At 35.0% G+C, this 23,477-nt stretch overlaps 1 protein-coding gene across 1 annotated transcript; it reads left to right on the forward strand.

The window, feature by feature from the left end:
* Positions 1-274: 274 nt before the first annotated feature.
* Positions 275-17,008, forward strand: Dd (CTD nuclear envelope phosphatase 1-like protein dullard). The gene is made up of 6 exons (XM_067116742.1): positions 275-693; positions 5,221-5,287; positions 7,284-7,474; positions 10,318-10,546; positions 11,662-11,814; positions 14,226-17,008. The coding sequence occupies exons 1-5, from the start codon at positions 595-597 to the stop codon at positions 11,805-11,807; spliced, it is 732 nt and encodes a 243-aa protein (XP_066972843.1). The 5' UTR covers positions 275-594; the 3' UTR covers positions 11,808-11,814; positions 14,226-17,008.
* Positions 17,009-23,477: the final 6,469 nt, after the last annotated feature.

Genomic DNA, 23,477 nt, shown 5'->3' on the forward strand with positions numbered 1-23,477 from the left:
TTTCTCTTCAATAGACATGAAAAAAGTGGAGAGACACGCAAACATTTAGTGTAAAGTTTCAAAGAGATTTCAGTCATAAAAAGAATGAAATGATGAGAAGCCGTACAAAGAAGGAAGCACTCGTAAAATTTTAATAAAGACAAAAAAAAGTGGAGACACAAAGCAAACATTTAGTGTATATGTTTTCAAAGAGATTTCAGTCATAAAAAGGACTTGATGAGATGATGAGAAGCCGTACAAGAAAGAAAGAAGCTCTCGTAAAAGGAAGAACTGTAGTGACTGTAATCCCTTCCGGTGGCAGAATTGTGTTGATTGTTGGTGCCATCTGTCGGGTGTTTTGGCGAGTCTGGCGGCACCAATATTATCGTCCTGTAGAAGGAAGTGGGTCGATGTTTTCCAGTAATCGCAGGACATTATTGCTCTCTTAAAGATCAGTTAATTGCAGCTATTTGGACTGTTATGTGTGAAATGTGCGTGTGTGTTGTTGGTGGCGTCGCCCGGTTTTGATTCGAGAATGACGTGAGGAGGTTTTGCCCTTGGAGGCGAAGTCAACACTACTGCTGGTGGAGATTCCCCTGGAAAAAATCGTCACCAATGTATAAACAACTCCAAATGGGCCTTCGCGCTTTCCTGCTCCTGGCTCAGAAGATTTGGAGTTTCGTATGCTATGTCCTCCGCAAGCAGGCCAGGGTGGTGAGAATCTATCGTGCTTCGTTGAGGCTTTGAGTCAAAACCTACGTTAAGCTTTCTAGGGTTTGAGTCAAAACCTACGTTAAGCTTTCTAGACTTTGAGTCAGTCAGTACCTTCGTAAGCTTTCTAGGTATTTGTAGGATCTAGGTTATATGTCTTCGATGAGGTTTTGAATCAAAACCAACTACAAGCTTTCTAGGCCATGAGTCAAAACCTATGTAAGCTTTCCAGGCTTTGAGTCAAAACGTGGGTAAGCTTTCAAGGCTTAGTGAGTCAAAACGTATGTTAGGTAAGTTTTCTAGGCTTTGAGGCAAAACCTATGTTAAGCTTTCTAGGCTTTGGGTCAAAACCAACATAAGCTTTATAGGCTCGGTTAGTCAAAACCTACGTAAGCTTTCTAGGCTCAGTGAATCAAAACCTAAATAAGCTTTTTAGGCTAAGCTCGGCGAGTCAAAATTTACTTTAATCTTTCTTGGCTAGGCTGTTATCCTTGGCTATGGAAAGCTTAGGGTACGATGGGCTAATCTAACCTTACCTGCAGGGAAATTAACCACCCTTCACTCCTTAGGTATGGGATCCGTTAAATATACCCAGGTATAGGTGTAGCCTAAATGGGAAAGGTGGTTAGAGATTGTTAGGCTGGGGGCTATTAAGGTGTCCGATTAGGTTACCCATAGGTTATAGCATTGTATTTATTTGAACACCAGAATGCCATTTGACAAGGGCTGTATAATACTTCGTCATGTAAGCTATTCTGAACACACTTACATTCCCTGTATAGAATTGAAAGTAGATTCTAGTCTTGGTAACATACTGAGATTGCCTAGGTTTATTAATGTAAAATTTATTAGCTGCTTTTAGGCTAAGCTAGGCTAGCTATATATTCTCTTTTGGCTAGCCTGTCTTGTCAATTGCAGCATTGTCATTTGATCTGGGTGTAGTCTGTGACTTCTATCACAATTGTATAGCCTGTCCAAGAATTTTACCAAGACATGCAATTGGTATGATGCAGACATTGTAACTTGTGTTTGTGTACATAATTTACCCTATTTATAATAGTATTTATCATTATCTACTGTAGTCATATATGCTACCACATATATTGCGAGACTGTCGCTCAACCTGAAACAGTATTCATCATAAAATTTCTTTTTGATTGCGTATGATGAGAATCATCCAAATCTTATAAACATACATAGTGAAAAAGGGAATTAGAGTACTGTAAGAGCATATAGGCTAATGGTACTTTGATTCCTTGCCAAAAAGCCCAAGCTACGTTAACTTTTATATTTTTTTAACTGTTTATGTTGTTTTATGCATTTATGACTGTTATTGGTAGTACAGACCACTGTAACCACCTATTATTGTGCTTATGCAGTCCATATATAATAATTATGGGTATCTCTTAGTGTGAAACTAAGGTTTTCATGCTGAGGAAAGACTAAAACAAATGAACGACACAAACAAAAACGATCAAGTTCATGAATCACAAGATAAATTGTCACAAAACACAATAATAAACAGAGTTACTTCTTAACCTTACATTCTCTTGCCTAACCTAACATAAGGCCTCAGGGCTGAACTGGCTTGTTGGAGGATTGAACCTAACCTTGCTTCCCCTAACCTAACCTAACTTTTGGCTTCAGGTCTGACCAGAGAAATGGTAGGCAGTAAGCTTAATTTACCTAATCTAACCTTGGGCACCAGGTCTTACATACTTTCTCAGTAGGGCAAAACTTAAAAATCATCTTGAGATTTTAAAATGTAATCTTTTAGAATTGTAGTGCCATTATTAGGTATGTTTATGGACACATCTAAATATCCAAAAGGAATGGCATCAGTTCCTTTAAAAGCCATCAAATCCCAAAAATTTTGTAGTCAGCTGGTTACAGATGTGGAAAATATATGAAAATACATTTTCTTAGGGGTTGTAAGTTGAAAAAACCAGTGTTTCAAGCAAATATTCCTATGGGAGGTACTGTAACAATGCAAAAATGTAAGATTGAAGATGTGTTTTAAACCTCCCTGTTCCTGCATTAAGCTTAATTTACCTAATCTAACCTTGGGCACCAGGCCTTTCTGCACAAAACTTAAAATCATCTTGAGATTTTAAAATGTGAAGATGTATGTTTATGTTTTAAATGCTCAGTTCCTTTGTGAATAATTTTTATCTTGTGGGAAAAACACGTTTGAAAAACCATGTTTGTTTTCTGTAAAATGCAAATGAGACTGGTAATGCATTTATTTCAAAACCTCAGATTACCTATAAGGATTAATTGGTAGTGGTTTTCAAGTGTAAGCCAGAGGGTGGTGTAAGTTCACATACACAAGCCCCCAATTAGTATTTTTGGGACATCACACATTGCTGTTGCATTTAAGCATATGCTACCATACTTAATTCAGTACATTTATAGTTTTTGAAAATGCTGCTGGAGTGTGTATAAAATAAAATTTTATAAAAATGTTTGACGCATGAACAATTAATATCAGTTTTGAACATTGTTTTTAAAACCTTGCTCATATATGAAAAAAAATTAAAATTTGGATATCAGTATGTTGAACTTGAAAACTTATAGGGAGCGACAGATTAGGGTTATGATCAGTTTTATTTTAAACTGTTGTTGCAAATGACAAAGTCTTTTTGGAGTGTCTTTCAGGCTGAAGGTATGGCTTTTATACCTTTAAAGGGATCCCATGATGGGATGTTACTATGGTGGTATTGTCATTTTCACAACACTTATCTTAGTTTCAATTTTCTGACATTTTTATCTTAAGTTCTGTCCATGTAAATGCCATAATCATGGAAGCATAGTCTGAGCCAAAGGTTTGATATTTGTATTTGAAGATATGGCTTGCTGAGATTGAGCTTTGGTGCCTTGTCTAAACCCACTGGTGTGTTGTATATACCTGTAGATTACATTATATTGGACTAAGAAAAGCCATTAAATACAGTATGCTGTGTACTGCTTTTTTTTTTCTTTACACAAATGTATTCTGTGGAATTTTTACATTATGACCTGGTGTTGAAAAAATTACAAACCAAAAACAAATAAATTTTGATCTAAAAAACTAATTTGTAAGGCTTAGGAGACAGCAGGCCAATATGGCTTCATTGCAAAAAATATGTAAGATACTCCAGTTATAGTGTAATTAATAATATAATTCTTAGACTAATTCTCATTTCTTAGTGAAATTACTTGGCACTTTAGTCTGTGAACCTTCACTGCTGCCTCAGATATTCTTGAGAGATGAATCAGTTATAAAATGTGATCAAAAGTAACCCTAATTAGCTTGCAGCATCTGAAAAATCACAAAGCAGGTAGGCCTAATAGGTTCAGTTATTCAGTGAATGAACTCACAAGCCTACTGATTTGGCATGTAAAGATCCGTTTCATTACTTCCGCGAATAACTTGTTTGTAAATTGGTATATTTTTGTCCTAATATCTCTACAATGTTTAGAAATTTACATCCATAGACCTATCTTTGATACATGACTACTGTTTAGCCTAAAATACTGATAGATCTGTGGGATCTGTGGCAATCATTTCTACATTGCAGGTAGTTTGAACAAACATTTACCAAAAGGTTACTCTAGGAAACAATGAAATGGGTCAGATTTCATCACCCCCATGCAGAAATACTGCTGTATTGAGGTCTACATGCATACTATCACACAGATCAAGCAAATTGGAGAACGGACTTCTGAAGATGGCATAGAAAGAAAGAACAATGGTCCGTGAAAATTTAGAGTAATTTTCGTAAGTGTGTGAAGATGCAAAAAGTTAAATGAGAAGTTAGGAGTCAAAGGTTGAGTAAGCGATAGATTTGGCTTTGTCAGTTATGTACAACAGAAACTGAAATAGTTTTCATTAGAGAAAGCAAAGTCCTAAGCAGGGTGTTTGCCTGACAAGGCCTTATGTCAGACCCTCAAAAAATGATAGTAAGGGCTGATCAAATAATTTTGTACCACTCAAGTCCTTTAGAGAGGATGACTAGTTGTGTAGAAAGCAAGACTCATATAGGCCTATTGTACAATAGCTTGATTAGTTTGAGCCGTTACTCTTCTCGGAAACAGACAGAAACAACAAGTGTGTTTCTAAGTTGAAGAATCAATATGTACTAGTGCTGAAGATGTGGTCAAAACAGATAGCAAAATTTTTCTTATTTGTAAACTCATTGAGAAACCAAAAAGTGTTTTCATCAGGTCTTATTCTGCCTGTAGACGTCTATCTAGCATCAGTCATAAGGTCATTTAAATTCACTAATTATATGGTTACATGAGTGGGCCAGCATATGAACATTGATCTATATTTATGAGATAAAAAACCAGATTTTTTCATTATTATAATCCATTATTCTAGTGCTGTTTTATACAGACTTCTGATGACAAGGAGAAGTTGGAATTTTGTGGTATAGAAGATTTGTGTGTTGAATAGAAATGCTTATTTAATAATGTTTTCAGTTTACGTGTTCCAGAATGTTTTGTTTTGATCATGGGTGATTTCTTTTAAATATTGTAAATTTTCAGGTTTTGCAGTACCAACCAGTCAAGTATGAGGTCCTTCCATTGTCGCCACTTTCAAAGCATCGGCTTAGTAAGTCTGTCCTCTTTTTAGTTATGATCAAATTGATATAGTGTACTGTTTATGTCATCTGTAAGTTTTGTCATTTGCAGTTTTGTTATTCTAGTAACTGGCATCTTTGAGCAGTATTGTATTGGTAAAGTCTTGGGTTTATCTTGTAGGAATTTCCATATGTTTAATAAGTTCACTCTAAAGGACCACCTCATTTTTATCATTCATAAGTTTAAATTGAATTTGTACCTACGAGAAAACAAACCTTTTTCTTTTATTATGAGTGTACCTTTGGTGAAATATCTCTCTCTCTCTCTCTCTCTCTCTCTCTCTTTTTTTTTTTTTTTTTTTTTTCAGTTGTCAGTAGCTGTGTACATGGTAGTCTTGCCAGATGTAGCCTATGTGAGTTACATGACACAGTACCTTTGTCTGACTGTAGTTGTGTCTCCTTCCATCTCCCTTTTAACAATGCCCAGAGTAATAAAGCAATGTAAATTTTGGGTTTAACTGTGATAATGTTGTTCCCCTCAGACCTCACATCCTCACCCCAAATGTAAGAACGAGGTTCCTCTTCATATCATAGAGCAAAGATACAAGAAAGTCTAACTCTTGCAAAGAGCCCAGTCATGTATGTGATTGATAAGCTGCCATTTCCAAGTGGAAAGAACAGTATTTGTATTTAGGGCAAACCTCCCACCTAAGAGCTAAGCTTCCACATAAAAGACGAAGGTGCAAATTGACGATTTTCCATTTTCCTAGGCCTACAAACCTGAAATCTTTCACCCATCTCAAACCACCCCAACACTTGGCATTAGTCAAGTGATTTTTTACCAGCCTTCAACAATTAACCAACTTTTGGCAAAGGTATATCCATGTAAAAGACTTCAGGTTTTTATACCTGGGAAAATTGGAAATTATCTTCATTTTGTGCTGCTCATTTGAACTTATTCCAAAGTTGATACATACTATAATCCTAACTTATTCCAAAGTTGATACATACTATAATCTCAGCACCAAAAATGTTGCATGTTTTGTACTTGAACACAAATCTAGGTCAGTATTTAAGTGACAAAACTAAGCTTGAAAGTGAAGTATAAATAGTGAACAGTATTGTGATGTCATAGAATTCCTTGTTGACTTGTGTCCAGCCGTGAAACTTATCTTTTGCCAATACAACTTTGAACTGTCAGATATTGGATAAATGATGGTCTATGTATATTGTTAAAATTTACTAAAGAAAGTTTGGTGTTTCAAAACAACTCAAAGTATTAAAACATTTCACGAAAGATTGTTAAACTGAAGTGTTAATGGTATAAAGAGGCATTCTTTTGTACTCATATTCAAAACTTGTCAATTCAGTAATATGATTCCCCTTATCCCTTACAACATACATGATGTCACCATGTGGGCCATTGCTTTATTATAGACTGTCTGTAAGGAAAAAATCATGACAAGTTTACAAGTGCAACTTATGATCAGGTTGATATTCAAGTACTTGAGCAAGGGGTAGCAAAATTTTCAAGTCATTTTATTAACATAGCTTTGCCAGCAGAACCCAAAAACTCATGATCTTGGCCTTCTTCAAAATTGGCACCCTGCCATGTATTTGAGGTATCTTGGTATCCTGGCTATGGCACTTGTATACTGCCTGATTATTGGCTTACTGATTTCACCTTACAAAACAGCAACCAGTCAAAGCATTAGGTTCTGTTGTGGCCTTGAGAGACATCATAAATAATGTATCTCATGGCCAGGGTGGTAGTAGAAGGGTACATGACGTATTCCTCTTTTTTTTTTTATATATACAATATATTTCTTGTGAACCAGGAGTGTTTTTTTTATTATACTATAATAGGAAAAGAATCGGTCAAACTCATTAAGTATCCCTTAATATTTTGCTTTGCTTCCTTTGTGCCTATGCACTTTCTGTAGTTTTGTATTTTTCAGTAAACTTTGGAAATGTAGCTTATTTAATAAGTAGCACAGAATTTATTTCCAAAATTTTTACTTCCAACAGGTTTAGTGAAAAGGAAAGTACTGGTTTTAGATTTAGATGAGACGCTAATTCATTCTCATCATGATGGTGTTATACGTCAGATGGTGAAGCCAGGCACACCTCCAGATTTTGTGCTAAAAGTAACCATTGACCGACATCCAGTACGCTTCTTCGTGCACAAAAGGCCTCATGTTGACTTTTTCTTAGACATTGTAAGTATTTACCAGGGCTTTTAAATTCTTGTACATGTGTGCAAGCCATGTTTTGGCAATATCTGCTCTTGTAATTGACAAGCAATTCCATCAATCAGTCATTTCCTGTGGTACCCACGGGGATTCATAGGACCTTGATGAACTCACGCCTCCATTTTCTGACCTGGGCTAACTCCTCAAGATCTCCCCAACACTCTTCTCCTGCTTCCTGCCTCATTGTCCTTCACCACCTCTCCTTTAGCCTACCTCTACCTCTTCTACCAAGGGCAACCCACCCCGGTGTATCTTGTACTATTCCCTGTCTTCTATACACATGGCCTAGCCACTTCCAGCATGAGAATCTAACATACTCATTGACCAGCTGCAACCCTGTTACTTTTCTAATTCTGTTATTTGATATCTTATCCCTCCAATTAATTCCTAATATTCTTCTGAGCACCTTATTTTCAAATGCTAAGAATTTATTATCCGAAGTCACTGTACTATACCATGACTCATGCCCATAAATCAAAATACTCCTAACCATTACCTTATAAATTTTGGTTTTTGTATACACAGAAAAATTGCTATTATTCCAAATATTTTTAAGCATTCCCATTGCCTGATGAGCCTTTTTTAATCTTTCCATAAATTGTGTGTGCAGAGAACCATCCTTGTCTAAATAAGTGCCTAAATATTTAAACTTATCCACTTGATTTACAACCATACCTTCAATTAAACAATCTTGTGCATTTTCAATATTCATATTCATGATTTCAGTTTTCCACTATTATATAATAACCAAACCAACCTTTTGACCTTCACTCACTAGACAATCCAACACGCTGCATCTTTTCTGGTCCCTCACATATCAAAACCATATCATCAGCATAATCCAAGTCGAGAAGTTTCACATTTTCTCCCCAGAGTATACCTGCTTCTGTTTCTCTTTTAATCCTTCTCATAATGTAATCAACAACCAATACACACAACAGAGGAGACAGAATGCCACCCTGAATCACACCAGACTACTTCAAATGGATCACTCAAAGACCCATCAACCATCACTTTACAAGATGTGCCCTCATGCATGTTCATGATAACTGTCACAAACTTCTCCGGTATTCCATAATGCCTCATGATTTTTCCCATAGTACGTCGCGACAATTAGATCATGTTTTTAGCTACTGACTGTTTGTGAGATAATCAAGATAGTGTTTAAACTTTTCATCCATTCTGTCAGTTTATCATTGATTTTCGTTGTGGTGAGATATTAGAAGTCATGAATGAAGGTCTGTCTTTTTTACATGGCCTTTTATCAATTTTAAAAACATAGATTGTGTCATGTTGAAAATGCTAAAATGTGTATTAATCTGAAGAAAAGAATATTATTTTTATCCATTCAGTAAATTCATTGCAACATTTTGGAGAATTTAAAGGCAAACTCATCGTAAAAAGAATATTATTTTTATCCATTCAGTAAATTCATTGCAACATTTTGGAGAATTTAAAGGCAAACTCATCGTAATTTCAGAACTTTACTGTATAGATTTTGTTAAAGTAAAGATGGGATATTAGTTTATGTTGTGTATCAGCGTATAACATAGTGACTAGAATTAAAATAAATGACTCAGTTGTGTTATACAGTACATGTATACAAGTTGTACATAAGAACAGTGTCTATGCTGCATAGGAATTTTGCCTTGGTGTTGCAGCCTGGTTAAGGGAGACTAAGCAACAGTAGTGGAAGATAGGTTAGTTGTAATTATGAATGCTATACAGTAAATGACAAATTTGACTTAATCATTGGTAAACTGCCATGTCAAAAAGACCACAATTAGAATATTTAAATTCTGTGATTTTGATAAATACACATTTTTGTTGTATACTAATTTAAGCTAAGCATAAATTTTTACACAAGCTGCTGCTTATTGCTTTAGTTTTGTGATTGTCACAACACCTTAACATAGCTGGACTTCTGTTATTGTCATTGTTTGCAACACAGAAAAAGAATGCATTTGTCTCACCTTGACAGTCAAGAGAAATAGATTTATACTTATCAGGAACATACAGTAAACCCCCCGTATTCGCGTTCTCATGGTTCGTGGACTCACGCAGTCACGGGTTTCTCTGTGGAACATATCTAGCCATCATTCACGGAAAATTCGCCCATTCGCGGTATTTTTCACTGAGAAATATTCACTAATTACTGTATTTTCATATAATTTTCATGAATAAATGCACTTTTTGTGATAAAACTATTAAAATACTCAGGTATAAGCATTTTTACAGGGTTTTTCTTGGTTTAAGCTATAAAAATGGGCGGTTCTAAGTGTTTTTAGAGGGGTTTTAAGCATTCGCGGATTTGACCTATTCGTGGGGCGTGTGGGACACATCCCCCGTGAATACGGGGTGTTCACTGTACCTGTACTTAAAAAGTTTTAATTTGTATTCAGTGAATTGATTTCTTCAGAAAAGTAACTGCCTATAAGAGATTGCAGTCCTCCCTTCCCCCCATCCTTTGTGTGTTGCAACACCCACTTCTGCTTTTCTTAATCCATACCTATTTGGTAGTTAATATTTTCCAGTCTCACTTACCATTTTGTTGGAAAGTTAACATAGAAGTGATTTGAGATACTGGGTCTTTTGCAGTATTAGCATGGTTAAAAAACTGCTATTTATTGTAACGTTTCCTTGTAAGATTGGACATGACGAAAGTAAGTTTGGAAGACTTTAGCTGAAATGCTTAAAGAATATTTGTAGTACAAGTTGAGTTGCAATTTGGAAATGTAGCTTTATCTTTATGAAAATGTATGAGGGTGGTTTAGAACATTTTTCAAAGTAATATGAGACCTTTTTTTCAGGTTTCCCAGTGGTATGACTTAGTGGTGTTTACAGCCAGTATGGAAATATATGGGGCTGCAGTAGCAGATAAGCTGGATGGGGGCCGGGGTATACTTCGGAGACGCTATTACCGTCAGCACTGTACTCTAGACTATGGCAGCTACACAAAGGATCTGGCTGCCATCTGTCCAGACTTGGCCTCTATATTTATATTAGATAATTCACCTGGTGCTTATAGACAGTATCCTGGTAAGAGACTTATATTATGTGCAATTATTTGATCAAATACTGTTATATTTTTTGTCACTGGGTAATATTTGAAATTGTACATTTATGGTGTCCAAAGGTGGAGAAATACTTAATATCAAAATGATTTACGTGGTGTCATGAAGCATAACAAAGTTAGTATGAAAAGTATTAGGAATAACAGTAGTAAAATGAAATCAGTAGGAAGGTCCAGAAATTCCTGGAGAGATGATGTAACTGGAAATGTCAATCCAACAAAAATTCAAGGAGATGATGTACAAGACATGAGAGTGAAAATAGTTTATTACATGTAATAGGAATACCTGATATAAACTAGTAGATGAGTGATACCATTCTTATTTTGATAAGGAAATACTTATTTTAGTCTGTTTTAGAATTTATGGAAACTTATTACGGCATTTAGTAGATGTATCTGGATTATATGAAATATTGTCTATCAGTAGATGCAGGTCTCAAAAAAGCAAGTTCAAGCATTTTTCTCCATGAAAGCAGAGATTGAAGAGGCTTAGATCATGTACTGTATATTCATTGTGTTCTTAAGAAATGAGATAAAGGGCTAGTATGGAAGTGTCATGTTGTGCGCTATATTCAGTTTTGAAGAAGAAAAAGGCATCTTGGTCTGGTTAAACTTTTGTAATCCAATGTAATAGAGAGCAAATCAAGAGGAAAAAGAACTAAGAATGTTAGGGGAAAAAAGGAAGTAAGAAAATTACAATTACAGTATATATAATGAAAACACTACATCGAGTCCCACCCACAAGAAAGATTCAATTAGCACAGGAAGCCACAAATGCATGTAGCCTTAGGCTGTGGATGAGGTAGTGGGTTAAGCTTTGAGTACTTGATCCTCCACTCTGCAGTATTTGCCACAATTGGTCATCTTAGATTCAGAGTAAATGAGGAGAGAACAGTAAAATTGGAATTAGTGATTTACTGCATTTATAGAGAAAAACATTTACATATAATTTTAAATGGTTTTGCCCATCAGAACTTCTGCTACTCTGAAGGGTAGGATGTAAATTTAGGTGACAAAATTGGAAGTGAAATTTTAAAATCAGAAGAATTTAGTTTTTTTTTTTTTTTTTTGTATCTTTCAGATAATGCAGTACCGATCAAGTCGTGGTTCAGTGATCCCCTGGACACGTCTTTGCTCAACCTACTGCCTGTTCTGGATGCACTGCGTTTCACAGCAGATGTGCGTTCAGTTCTATCCCGAAATCTACACCTTCATCGTTTATGGTAGCACTCAGGTATATTCAAGTGCCATTTATTCAGTCTTTGGTAGCCATAGAGGTTTACTTTAATAGGGCAGCTGATTAGTACCTTGGATTCTAGTGTTACTTAATGTTTTGTTGATTTCAAGGGTAAATTTTAGCAATATTTCCTTAGTAGCTAAATTTGGTTATGTCATTTATTTTTTCCAGTTGCTTACTTATTAAAAAATGACTAATTTTTTCTTGAGTAAAATCTCAGATATTCACACTACAATAATACATCTATGGGGATGGTGGAAAGGGACCAAATGCAGAAGGTTTACATCCCATATTTTAGCATAATGCTAGTTTAACCCAAAACTTTAGTTTAACCGTGCAATTTACTTAGCCATCTTTGTCTGAGCACAAACTCAATAGCTGTAGAATCAACAGGGACTAGAAAAGAGCACAAGGGTACGTGATTAACCTTTCAGTTGCTGCTCAGTTCCCTGCACATGGGTTGCATACTCTTGCTGACCCGCACTTGGCAGTTCATGGGCTTGCTGTTCTATCCCGCTTTCTGTTCAGTGGTAATGGACGTATCATTCAGATTCCTAAGGAGCCATTAACCTATATTTGAACTTGCATTCATGCTAGGTCTCTTGTTCTTTGATCAATTAATGTTGTAGTCACCAGCTGACTTCATCAAAAGGTGATTGTTCATTCTCATCTGTTTTGCCCTAAGAATGTTTTCCATGTGCAGTCATCCTTTTTGTACATTTCCTCAAGAATCCATTACAGATCCATCCTTTACTGGTAGTTATGGTTTGGGGAATTTCCCTGCTTTCCTTTTATTCTCAAGTCCTGGGAAGTTTTTACAATTCTTTTATATATCCTGGAGATGTCAGGATTCCTGCTAGTCTAGGAAAAATTAACTAGCCATTGCATATTCAGAAGTTAACATTAATAGTTAAGTATTTAGACTCAATGATAGATGCAGTAGGTGGTGAATAAAGAGGTTAACCATTGAATTCAAGCCAGATGGAATAATTGTGGGGTTGTGTCAGGCACACACTGCTGCTGCTACAAGAGATTCCCTGTTGGGGTGACAAGAAGGGAAATTGAGCAGGAAGGAGAGGCAGGCCTTAGAGAAGATGGAGAGACTTCATTGGAGATGATGTAAGAGAGAATGGAATAGAGAAAGTGATGACACAAGCTAGAAACTTTTGGAAGAGTCTCATTAAAAACAGCAACCCCAGGTAGGGCTTAAGTTGAGAAGAAAAAAAAAGTGCAAGGAAAGCATCCTCTAAATGTGGATTGATTAATGTGTTACCACTTTGAGGGCCTTCTTGTCCTTGCCATTTTTGGCAGTAGTACTACTCAAACAGTGATTCACATGAAGACTTTACCATTCTTGATGTTGTCTATGCCTTCATACTATGCATAGGAAGGTGCCAAGCATTGTCTGCTTTTCTGTCCAAGGGATGAGGCTGTCATAGTATTGGACTTTTTTTGTTGGAATATGTTATGGACAGAATGACCACTGGTCCCTTCTTTAGAGGAAGCTCACAACTTAGTCCTTCTGTTCAAATAATTTTCCAAAGATGTTTAGTACTACATCTCTCTTGTGGTTTATAATGTTCATTACTGCTACATTTTTTTATGCGTTTGTAACAGATGATGGTCCTCGTGCCCTTTGAGTTCAGGTCTTCTCATTTAGTCATTTTATTGACCTATGATGATTGCAGTTTCCATGATTTTTTACTTTAAATAGCTCTTAGTCATATACATACATTCACAACCAGCTTACGACCTTGAACAACTCAATCTTTTCCTCCCAAACTGCTATTCAGGCCATTCATAATGGATTTGTTGTGAAACATGCGTAATTTGTTAAAAAGAAAACCGTTTAATGTGGACCCATTCCTTACATTAGGGATGCCACTCTCCCAGCCCTACTTTTTCACAGCTCATGATTCAGAAGACATGAAGGAATGAAGCTGTGAGGTGGAGCTGACTCCTACATGAAGGAATGAAGCTGTGAGTTGGAGCTGACTCGTATCCAACACACTCGCTCAGTGTTACAGTGATTTATTTTTCTTATGGGAAATTGAAAGGTCTGGGCTTTCAAAGTCCTTAGTAATGGGCTATCTATAAGTAATATTTTGTGGCATAAACTGTTGATAAAATGTCAAACATTTGAGTTTTTTTTTTTTTTTTTTTTTATTCCTCCTAAAGTCATATTTTTACTTTTTATATATATATATATATATATATATATATATATATATATATATATATATATATATATATATATATATATATATATATATATACTTAGTATTGTGTCAGCAGTTTTCAGCTTACACTGCCACTGATAAAGCATGTAAAGTTTGAGGCAGCTTATTTCAAAATATGTATTAAATTGCTAGGATTTTGTATCTCAGACTTGCATTGTTCTTCCACAGGGTTGTAGTGAGTAGTGTGTGTGGCTGTGGCTTTACAAGTTAGTACTGGCCACCGTTATTGGTCTCAGGGGTATGTCGAGGCTTGTTTCAGCCGCTTGCTGTGCATTAACTCATTGCACCAAGTGCTTCTTGTAGATGCTACAACTTGACGGTTGCTTTCAAGAGAAGTCTCAGTGTACCCCCTACCCCCTTGGATGTGAGTGGTAAGAGCGTGTGATGATGACACTATTTGGTCTGACAAATGGTTTGCGTCTCTACAGTGACTCATTGCTTTTGCTGCTGAGCAAAATGCCAGTTTTTGAAGCTAAATCTTTTTAGACGATAAAACATAATTTTATGTAAATAGCTATTGACTACGGTTTGATAATAATGTGACTAGAAGATGTGTGAGTTTGTTTTTATAAACAGAGAATAGAAAATTTTGTGTTAATCCCAGCTCTGAAAATATCTGGGTCTGTTGAGCTCTCCCATCCCTTGCTTGAGCTCTCCCCAATAGAACAGAAATCTAGAAACAGTATTTTCCTGTAACTCAAACACTTAGTGTTTATTCTTTTAAGTGACCCCACTAACACATCAAGGTACAAAGATTTTGTTTTAGAATTTTGGTTGTATACGTATGTTTGCATGTAAAGTATGTGTGACATAGTTATATAAGTGCTTTAATGGCACAGTTGTGTTTGCCTTTAAAACAGTGAATGGATGTTGGAGTGATTTCTGGAAATATCCTTCAATGGTTGGCAGTGGTAATAATGAGAAGTTGTTCTCTGGGAGATTAGATTAGTATAGTTACACTTACAAAACCCAAATGATATTCTGTGGCAACTTTGTTCGTTTGGCACTAGGAAAGGCCAATGAAGTCATCTTTAGAATTTTTATAGCTAATGTAATTACAAGGAGAATTTGAAAACGATAGAAAAATATAAGCAGGCACTAGCTAATTGTTACTAACAATGTCAGGTAGCATTTTTCTGGCTGTGCTCAAGAGTCAGATATTCATCAGTACTGCAAGTGAATTACTGAGTACCAAGGTTTGCCTGTTATAAATAGGATTTTTGAACAAAGCAATACAGTTTGTCAGGTGCATAGTCGAAGGGTTTAAAGTTGTGTCATGTATAAAAGTTTTGAAGGATTTCTGCATTGCTGAAGCTTTTATAGATTCTTCCAGAATGCTGGAAAAGGTTAACCGACCTAGGTCTTAGTATGGTTTCTTTTGCCTTAGTTATTTATTTACGTCCATTTTATTGACCTCCTCTTTTATGATTGATAAGTACCTTCAATTAGTCAGGTATTATTACTAAAAAGTTTGGTCTTGAATTCTTAAGACCTTTCTGCCATCAAAAAATACAATTTGAATTGTATAGAGCATCAATTGGAAACAAATACAAATAAGTCTGCTGTTGACGTAATAAATATAAACAGTTTAAAAGAAAAGGGCAGTCTTAGGAGGTCATAAAACAGTCGTATTTTATCATCATTGAGACGCATGTAACTGGCTTTTTCTTGAAGTGTTTTCTGTAGCTCACCAGTACTTTAGCTTTGTGGATCTTCATTGTTTTTGTTCTTAGATAATTAGCTGTTCTTGCAATAGCTTTCACTGACTTGTTTTAATTATGTTATCAGCAAAAACTACACATCACTTGATACAAAACTATTTTTTTTTTAAATGTCTGCAGAATTTCTTTTAGGGGAAAGGAATAAATTCATGGATTGGTAATTACTATCTTCCTTCATGTCAAAAGCATTGTTGCATACCTTTAGGATGAACTGTCATAAGGAATTGATTTTGTCTATTTGACCTGCCTACCACTTCCGTGCACATTTCAGCATACACTTTCTTTTGTCACTTTCCTGTTAGTTGTGCAGTGGTAAGACAAATGGGCTCATATTTTTTACTTAATCCATTTTAGTTAAGTTTTCTGATGTACTTTTTGCTTTACATACACACTAGAGAAACTGTATTCATATTGTATGGTACTTGGATGACAGAGTGTGAAAAGACGAGTTTGGTTCATTGGAATGGGAACTCTTGAGAACTACTTGTATTAGGAGTTACAAGATTTTTAGGATTTGCCCCTGTGGAATTTGGATATACTTTTCATTAGCAACATAATCTCTCTCTCTCTCTCTCTCTCTCTCTCTCTCTCTCTCTCTCTCTCTCTCTCTCTCTCTCTCTCTCTCTCTCTCTCTCCATTCATAAAAAAGTGTTTTCATAATATTGAAGATTTAGTTTGGAATATTTGCATTGTGTGGTTTTGTGAAGTTGCTAAACCCTTCTAAATTTGTAATATTCACTGTTCTAATAATTTTGTTTTCATTTCTAGTTGATTTACTAATGGTTTTTTAGTTTGCAAAAATTGGTATAAAGAAGTGAAACTGGGATTAAGTTTGGTTTTGTGTATATACCATAATTTGTTGAGTTCCATACAGTATGAGTATTGTGTCAATTGCCAACTTTATCAGATATAGTTATTAAGGAATATTAATTAATGATTTGTCTTGTCTATTATGAAAGTTATTAGGAATTGCATTTGGGCCATCATGATATTGCATAAAATTCAGTATTAACATGTAGGAACAATTTACTTTGTCTTTAAGGAAATAATTTTTATACTGTTTAAGGTAGGGCTCACAGACTTAAAAAATACTGTTTTTAATCATTTCTTTCATGATTTCCGTAAAGTTGAGTTCTTCAAAACTAAGTACTCGAGTTCAGGATGTTCTAATGCTTTTGAGATGATGCAGTTATTTGTTGATGCAGTGTAGTAGCTTGAATTATGCATTAAGGAGTTTTATCTTTTCAAAAGGAGTTTACAGTGCTTTATATTTTACTACGATGTCTTCTATGATGATGAGTGCTTACTGAATTTTGAGTCAATATGTGTAATATTCTGAACATATCAAAAATTCACTCTCAAGGAAGTAAATTTCACTCAAAATGAAAATGCCAAACTTCATTCCAGTTGTACTAATCTGTAATTATCTGCTTAAAATTGGATATTTCCAGGTTATTGTTCAACATATTTTCTACTAAATTAGTGAGAAATTGAGTAATTTTGGCTAAGGAAATTTTCCTGGCAGTTCTGGCCCAGCCAGTAAATTCATGTGAAATCCCACTCTTGTAATATCAAAATATTTTTCGATATGACATAAAATGCGTGATATTTCGCTACTTCATATAGTGACCGTGCATTCACTAAAGTTTGGCATGGCATAGTTAAGTCTTGTGTACTTGAATGAGAATACCATGTACAGTAGAAACAAATTGTGGCAGGGCCTGAAATGCCTTTTGGACTTTCTTCAAGAGGAGGAATGGATGTTGTAAGCTCATTAGGTATCTGGTAACTTGAGCCTGTGAAAACACACATCTGCCTTCAAGTGTGCTCAGTTATCCTATTTATCCATGATTGCAAGTTCCTATATTCTAGTTCTTGTAGGAAGAGATAGGGAAAATAGAATGCTGCATTGTTTGTGCATCAAAGCGCAGGCGATAGATAGTTTTGAGGGGTGATAACAGGAATAGCATAGCGAGGAGGTTTTGAGTAATGTAATATACTTTCTGTAGTTCCTGTGTATAGTTGTCTTTTAACTGTTTGTTGGTTGTTATTTTACAAGATCAGATTATTCTATGTTAAAATTTATTGTATATTGTTAAGTATGACTTCATAGAGCATAGATTATGTGTGTGTGGAGACTCACAAGCAACCATGTCCTCAGTACCTACAAATTTAGAAATTCTGTAATTATAATACCCTACATATAACATAGCTACTATCTAAATCAAGATATTTTTTCACTCACACACAACTGTATAGGAGGTGGATATTCTTGGTGAATTTCTATCTTGTGTAACTGGGGGAAAGAGGGGAGGGAGGGAGGGATTTGCAGTTGTACAGCTCAGCCAAGCTTGAAATGCTTGATGGTAGAGTTTTATATCTTTAAGCTGCATTATTGAGATTCTGATGTGTGAGCGAGTATAGAACATTATTCAAATTGATTTTAAATTGAACTAACCCCAAAAACAACTTCTCATTTTCAGAGGTATACTTAATTTATTCATAATGGAGAATAATAGTTGAAACTTGGTTCTAGTTGAAACTTGGTTCAGTATGAAGGTCAGTTTGGAAAGATTTATTCAATAGTGTCTCATTAGGTGCTGAATGTCATTGGAGTGATGTATTCAAGTACACTTTGCCATGATACAGAAGCATAAAATGTTTATTCCTGAATAGTCATTCCATATAAAATATAAATAGTCACTTCCTTTCAAAACTTGTACTTGTACATGGAAATTTACCTGAGTATTCAGTAATCAATATCTTTGTTTAATGGAACTTTCAGCTACTGTCATTAACTTTGATATAATACAGTTTGTGTACATAATGTGTTTTTTGAGGTACTTTACATTATTTTTGACAAGTTCACATATAATGGGCAGAAGAGGCAACAGAATACAATGATATCCCATGAGCATTTTAAGGAGACTTAGTAAGGCTACTGTATTAATATATCTGAATTAAGGTCACCAATTCATGACCATTTATTGCTTTGTTGCCACACAATGTATAGACTGGGCCTACCTGTTAGGTTGGTGGCTTTGGTCTTATGTTAATAGTATGTCATTCCCACTTCTGCTTTGCATTTGAAACCATTGATGCATTTATTTTTGACCGGAAGAAGCTCAAGATTTGTTTTAGAAGTTATTATTTCGCTGGGTGCAGTACTTAATGTGTGATTTACAATTCTATATAAGTAATTTTTTGAGAAACTTTGCTTTTGTCATAAGTCATAAGCTGTTGCCTAAGCATATCCTGAGATGTCATGTCTATATTTCATTTAGTGATAATTAAAATTTTTCCTTCTTTGAATATCTTATCTTTTGGAAGGTGTTAGTGTGAACTTTTACATAATTTTCCTCCCTCAGCTGTAAAAACAGTATTAATGATCTCAGTGCTGGTTGAATACTAGTGCTGTCAGCACTAAGGAAAGTCTGGTACTCTCAACAGATATTCAACTTTTTATGTTTTTAACAATGAATAAAAAAGAACCTAAAATATATAGTTGGGTAATATAATTATATTACTCACCATTGACTGTATAACTGACATGTTGGCTGTCTCATGGTAACTGTGGATTAGAATCAGAAAAGTTGTTGTGCAGAAAGTGAAATACTATAAATGAAATTAGCAGGAATTTGTGGGTTGGTAGTGATGGTTGGTAGATGAATGCATGAAAACAAATTAATGTGCGTATGAATCTGTTGTGCATACAAGGTTTTCAAGAGCATTGAAAATAAATACCTAGTGGGATATGTCCACCTAATTGTAAATATGTAATGTCACAAATTATTTGTTTTCTGTTATAAAACTTGTACAGTAGATTGTGCAATTATTTGTTGTGCAAGTTCAAATAATGTAGTGTACAGTAATGATGCAGTACATATTTTACTATTAATAATGCTGCTGTCCTGTAACTGTGCTGATGAGTTGATGCCTGCCTCACCAGTCCCATTCAGACCTGTCCAGTGCTGGCTGTTCACCGCTCAAATGCTGCTGCTGCTGCTGCTGTTGTATATTATGCCAAAGTACTTAGAGTTGTGATTGGATGATGTTTTTATTGGCCAAGCCTGCAGTGGAATGTAAATTAAATGAAACAGCATTTGTGTATTTAAAGCAAATGATATACCTGTTTTTACAGTACTGTATAGTATGTTTTCATTTTTCTAAGGGGATAACATTTTGCTGTTTCTTTTTCTTCCTTACAATTCCTTGTTTCAATATTTTTCATGAATTTAATGGGATATTATCTATATACATTGCAAGGAAGAAATTTAATTGGTAGATGTTATTTGTTCATAACTTTTTGATTGACACAGTAATTTCCAATTCCTCAAGTGTCCATGTTCTTATAACTGATAAACCATGCAGTTATATTTAATGATTTTGCTACCATTATGAAGCTATGGTTTGGTTAGTCTTGAATGTACTTACACATTACTTTATACATGTACATCATGCTCAAATTTCAAATTACATTAGGGTTTTTTTTTTTATCCATTGAAAACTTTCAGCCTTGGAAAGGTTTCTTATTTTTGCTAGGTTTTGCAAGTTGGAAAAACTGTTGGTTATGATCAAGACCTTGTAAAAAAATTTGAAATTATTATTAGCTGTTTGCAGGAATGTTCTTTCTTGGAATCTGGTGGGTGTGACTTGAATTGTTTAGTCTGTAGTGTTGATTTGTAGAGTTTTGGTTCTAACTATGTTCAAGAAGGCTTTTCTTCTGTTATTTTAGTCCATGTTTGTAGTCATGCCAGATTCAACTCCAGTGATTAGTTATATTTTAAGTATATTTTGTAAATCCATACATAACTAGCTTCATGTTGCTGGTTACAATGCACACTTATTTCTGTGCATACTAATCACCATATCTTCAACAAATGCTTTTCAAAGGAAAAAATCATGTTTTGCACAGATATGCATCATTTATTATGCCCTTTTCAGTCCAGTGACATGATATAAGTATGGCATCATAATTCATGGTTTGCTACATGAGACTTAATTCAAAGAGTATTCTACCAGTATTTTTTCCCAAATGTTTTATTGAGTGTATTTTTTCTTTTTGTCAAGCATAATGTTTACCTCTAAATTTACTTATATATGAATCAAATGTTTATTTGTAAGGGAAAGTAACTTTCACTTTAGAGTAAGTATATAAATTATTATTTGTAGCAAGTTAGCACCTCAAAACTTATGGAAGGTGAAATTCCAGCCACCTATTCTGTATGGAAAGCATAGGATTTCAGACAAATTAACTAAATTCTTTGTACTGTACACTACTTATGAAGAAATGAGGCTTAATTTGCAAAACAGTTTGAAATTACATTAATGGAAATTGATAAAGGAGTGTTTCACTCTGTAGTTATTTAGCCTGAAATCTTATTGGTGACAAGTTTTTTAGGAACACTGATAATTTTTTCAGCTTATATCATGTATAGAATAGTACAGTTTATTGACTTACTTTTGGTGACTTTGACTAATGCTCTCTCTCTCTCTCTCTCTCTCTCTCTCTCTCTCTCTCTCTCTCTCTCTCTCTCTCTCTCTCTCTCTCTCTCTCTCTCTCTCTGGAGAGGTAAATGTACATAAAATAACTGGACTGGTGGCAGGCAAGCAGGCAGTAGAAGAAGGTAGCAGCATAAGTGTACAAATGAAGTAAATCACAGGTGCCTGGCCGGTAGCATTGGCGTTCAACGCAGATTATGTTGGTAAAAGGTTTATTTGGCTGCTTGAAACTTGATATTGCAAGGCTTCGTGGCTTTCTTTTTTCATTCATTGTATCACTATGAAATGATGTGTGCACGATTTGTTTCTAGATTCATTCACTTTGGATTGTGGTTTATTAATGGTCTAATATAGTAGGTGTTAAGAATGGTTTTATGTGACAAAAGAGTGAGATATTGGCATTGGCATTTATGATTTTGTAGTACAGTTTATGTTTCTTTCATGTCATCAGACATGTAAATTCTTACAGTATTAAGGAATAAGGATTTAGTTGACTACCGGCCAGGACATCTTTGGTAAAGGTATTGGGGAGTCGTTCCATTTCTCTGGTGGATGTTAATACATCAGGCTGCAGACCTCATACAATTTTGGTGAACAGAAGCTAGGTAATGCAGTGGCTCCCTATGCTAGTTACGAAAAAAAATGGATTAAAAAATTTATTGTTATTCTTACAAGAGGAGGAGAAAGTTGTATGGAATTCATAGGTTCAAGGGTTAGTCTTTTAATCCAGTCAGGACTCTAATGTGGAGCTAGGTAAATGTGTGTGGACTTGCATTGAAGGATCAGTGGTTGTTTTATTCCTGGGAAGGAAAGTGTGAACATATCTTCAAGTAATTATTAGCTGTTGAAAATTTGCATATTTCCAACAACTGTAATTGATGCAGCAAAACATCCCCAACCTCATTATAAACAGATGTGGAGTGTTCCTTGCAATGTTCTATAGACTTCTGTATTATATGGCAAAATAAAGAAAATCTCGTATTTGTTATGTAAATTTTTTCATCTACCCTTCCAAGTGCAAATACAGTTGTCCTGAACTATACTGTATACCCTGTATCACTAAAATCAGTTAAACTGGCACATAAAAAAATGACAGGCTCACATTAAATGCATACATAGAAGTTAACATTTGATTATCCATAGGTGCATATGGATTTTTACTGTTGCCTTAACTGATAAATGATTATTTACTCAGTGCCTTGTGCGAGTGTGTGGATGGAATACCAAATGTATGCGTAATACTGGTTGAAGAAAATTATAATAATATGTACTAAAGGAGAATTTGATAAACCTGATCATAAGTAAGTGACCTATAGTGAGGCTTATTTATTGCTTAGTGGTCTTATCAAACTGCGTTAGTATTATAAAACCATATGTGAGAAAAATTTTCATATGCAGCAATCGGAGATTTCAAAATGCCACGCCCTACGTAGTTTCCTAGAAGTTCTTGTACTATTTAAAACTGGTAATTTGGTTTCGTTTATTTTACCATGTCTACCATATTTCCTTTGTAAAATTTTAAACTACTGTAGATAGAAGGGTATTTATGTGTAAACTATTACTTCACTAGAACTTTTTCACTGCTTGAAGTGCAGACTAAGCTATTTATGTAAGAGAAACCATATGTGACCACAGAATCCATTTCTTGTGTGCTTATATCACTTATCTGCTACTCCATGTAACATATTTCTTGCGTACTTTATACAAATTAGTCCAAAGCTCCTAGCCAATTGTGCCTTGGGACCATAAGGGAGGATATACCTCAGTCTAATATTATTAGTTTCAAGTTGCTGCTGTAAGAAAATATTTAAGAACAGTATTCCTGCTCTATGTTGTGCTCTAGTCAATATTGGTTGTTATTGTCAGTGACCATTGGTGTTGTGATGTCTGTTACCCATTGTAAGCCATCAAGTCTCTCCATCTTTTATTGATTTGGCACAGACTGATGTGTTTTGGGGAACACTTTAAACACTGCAGAAAATGTTGGACAAAATAACTTACCTGCAAAATCAAAATATCTAATATGGTCAAGTGAAGCAAAAGCTTTAGACCTGATTCTGAGGACTGATAGTTATCAATATAGTATCTTACGTACATACAGCTGTTTCAATCCCAGCCCGAGAAGAACCCTAAAAGAGTTCAGAGGTCTGGTTAAACAAATCATTTATAACTAAATAACAGCTGTTTCATCTTGGGC

This window comes from Macrobrachium rosenbergii, chromosome 14 (genome assembly GCF_040412425.1).
Source record: "Macrobrachium rosenbergii isolate ZJJX-2024 chromosome 14, ASM4041242v1, whole genome shotgun sequence".
NCBI lineage: Eukaryota > Metazoa > Arthropoda > Malacostraca > Decapoda > Palaemonidae > Macrobrachium > Macrobrachium rosenbergii.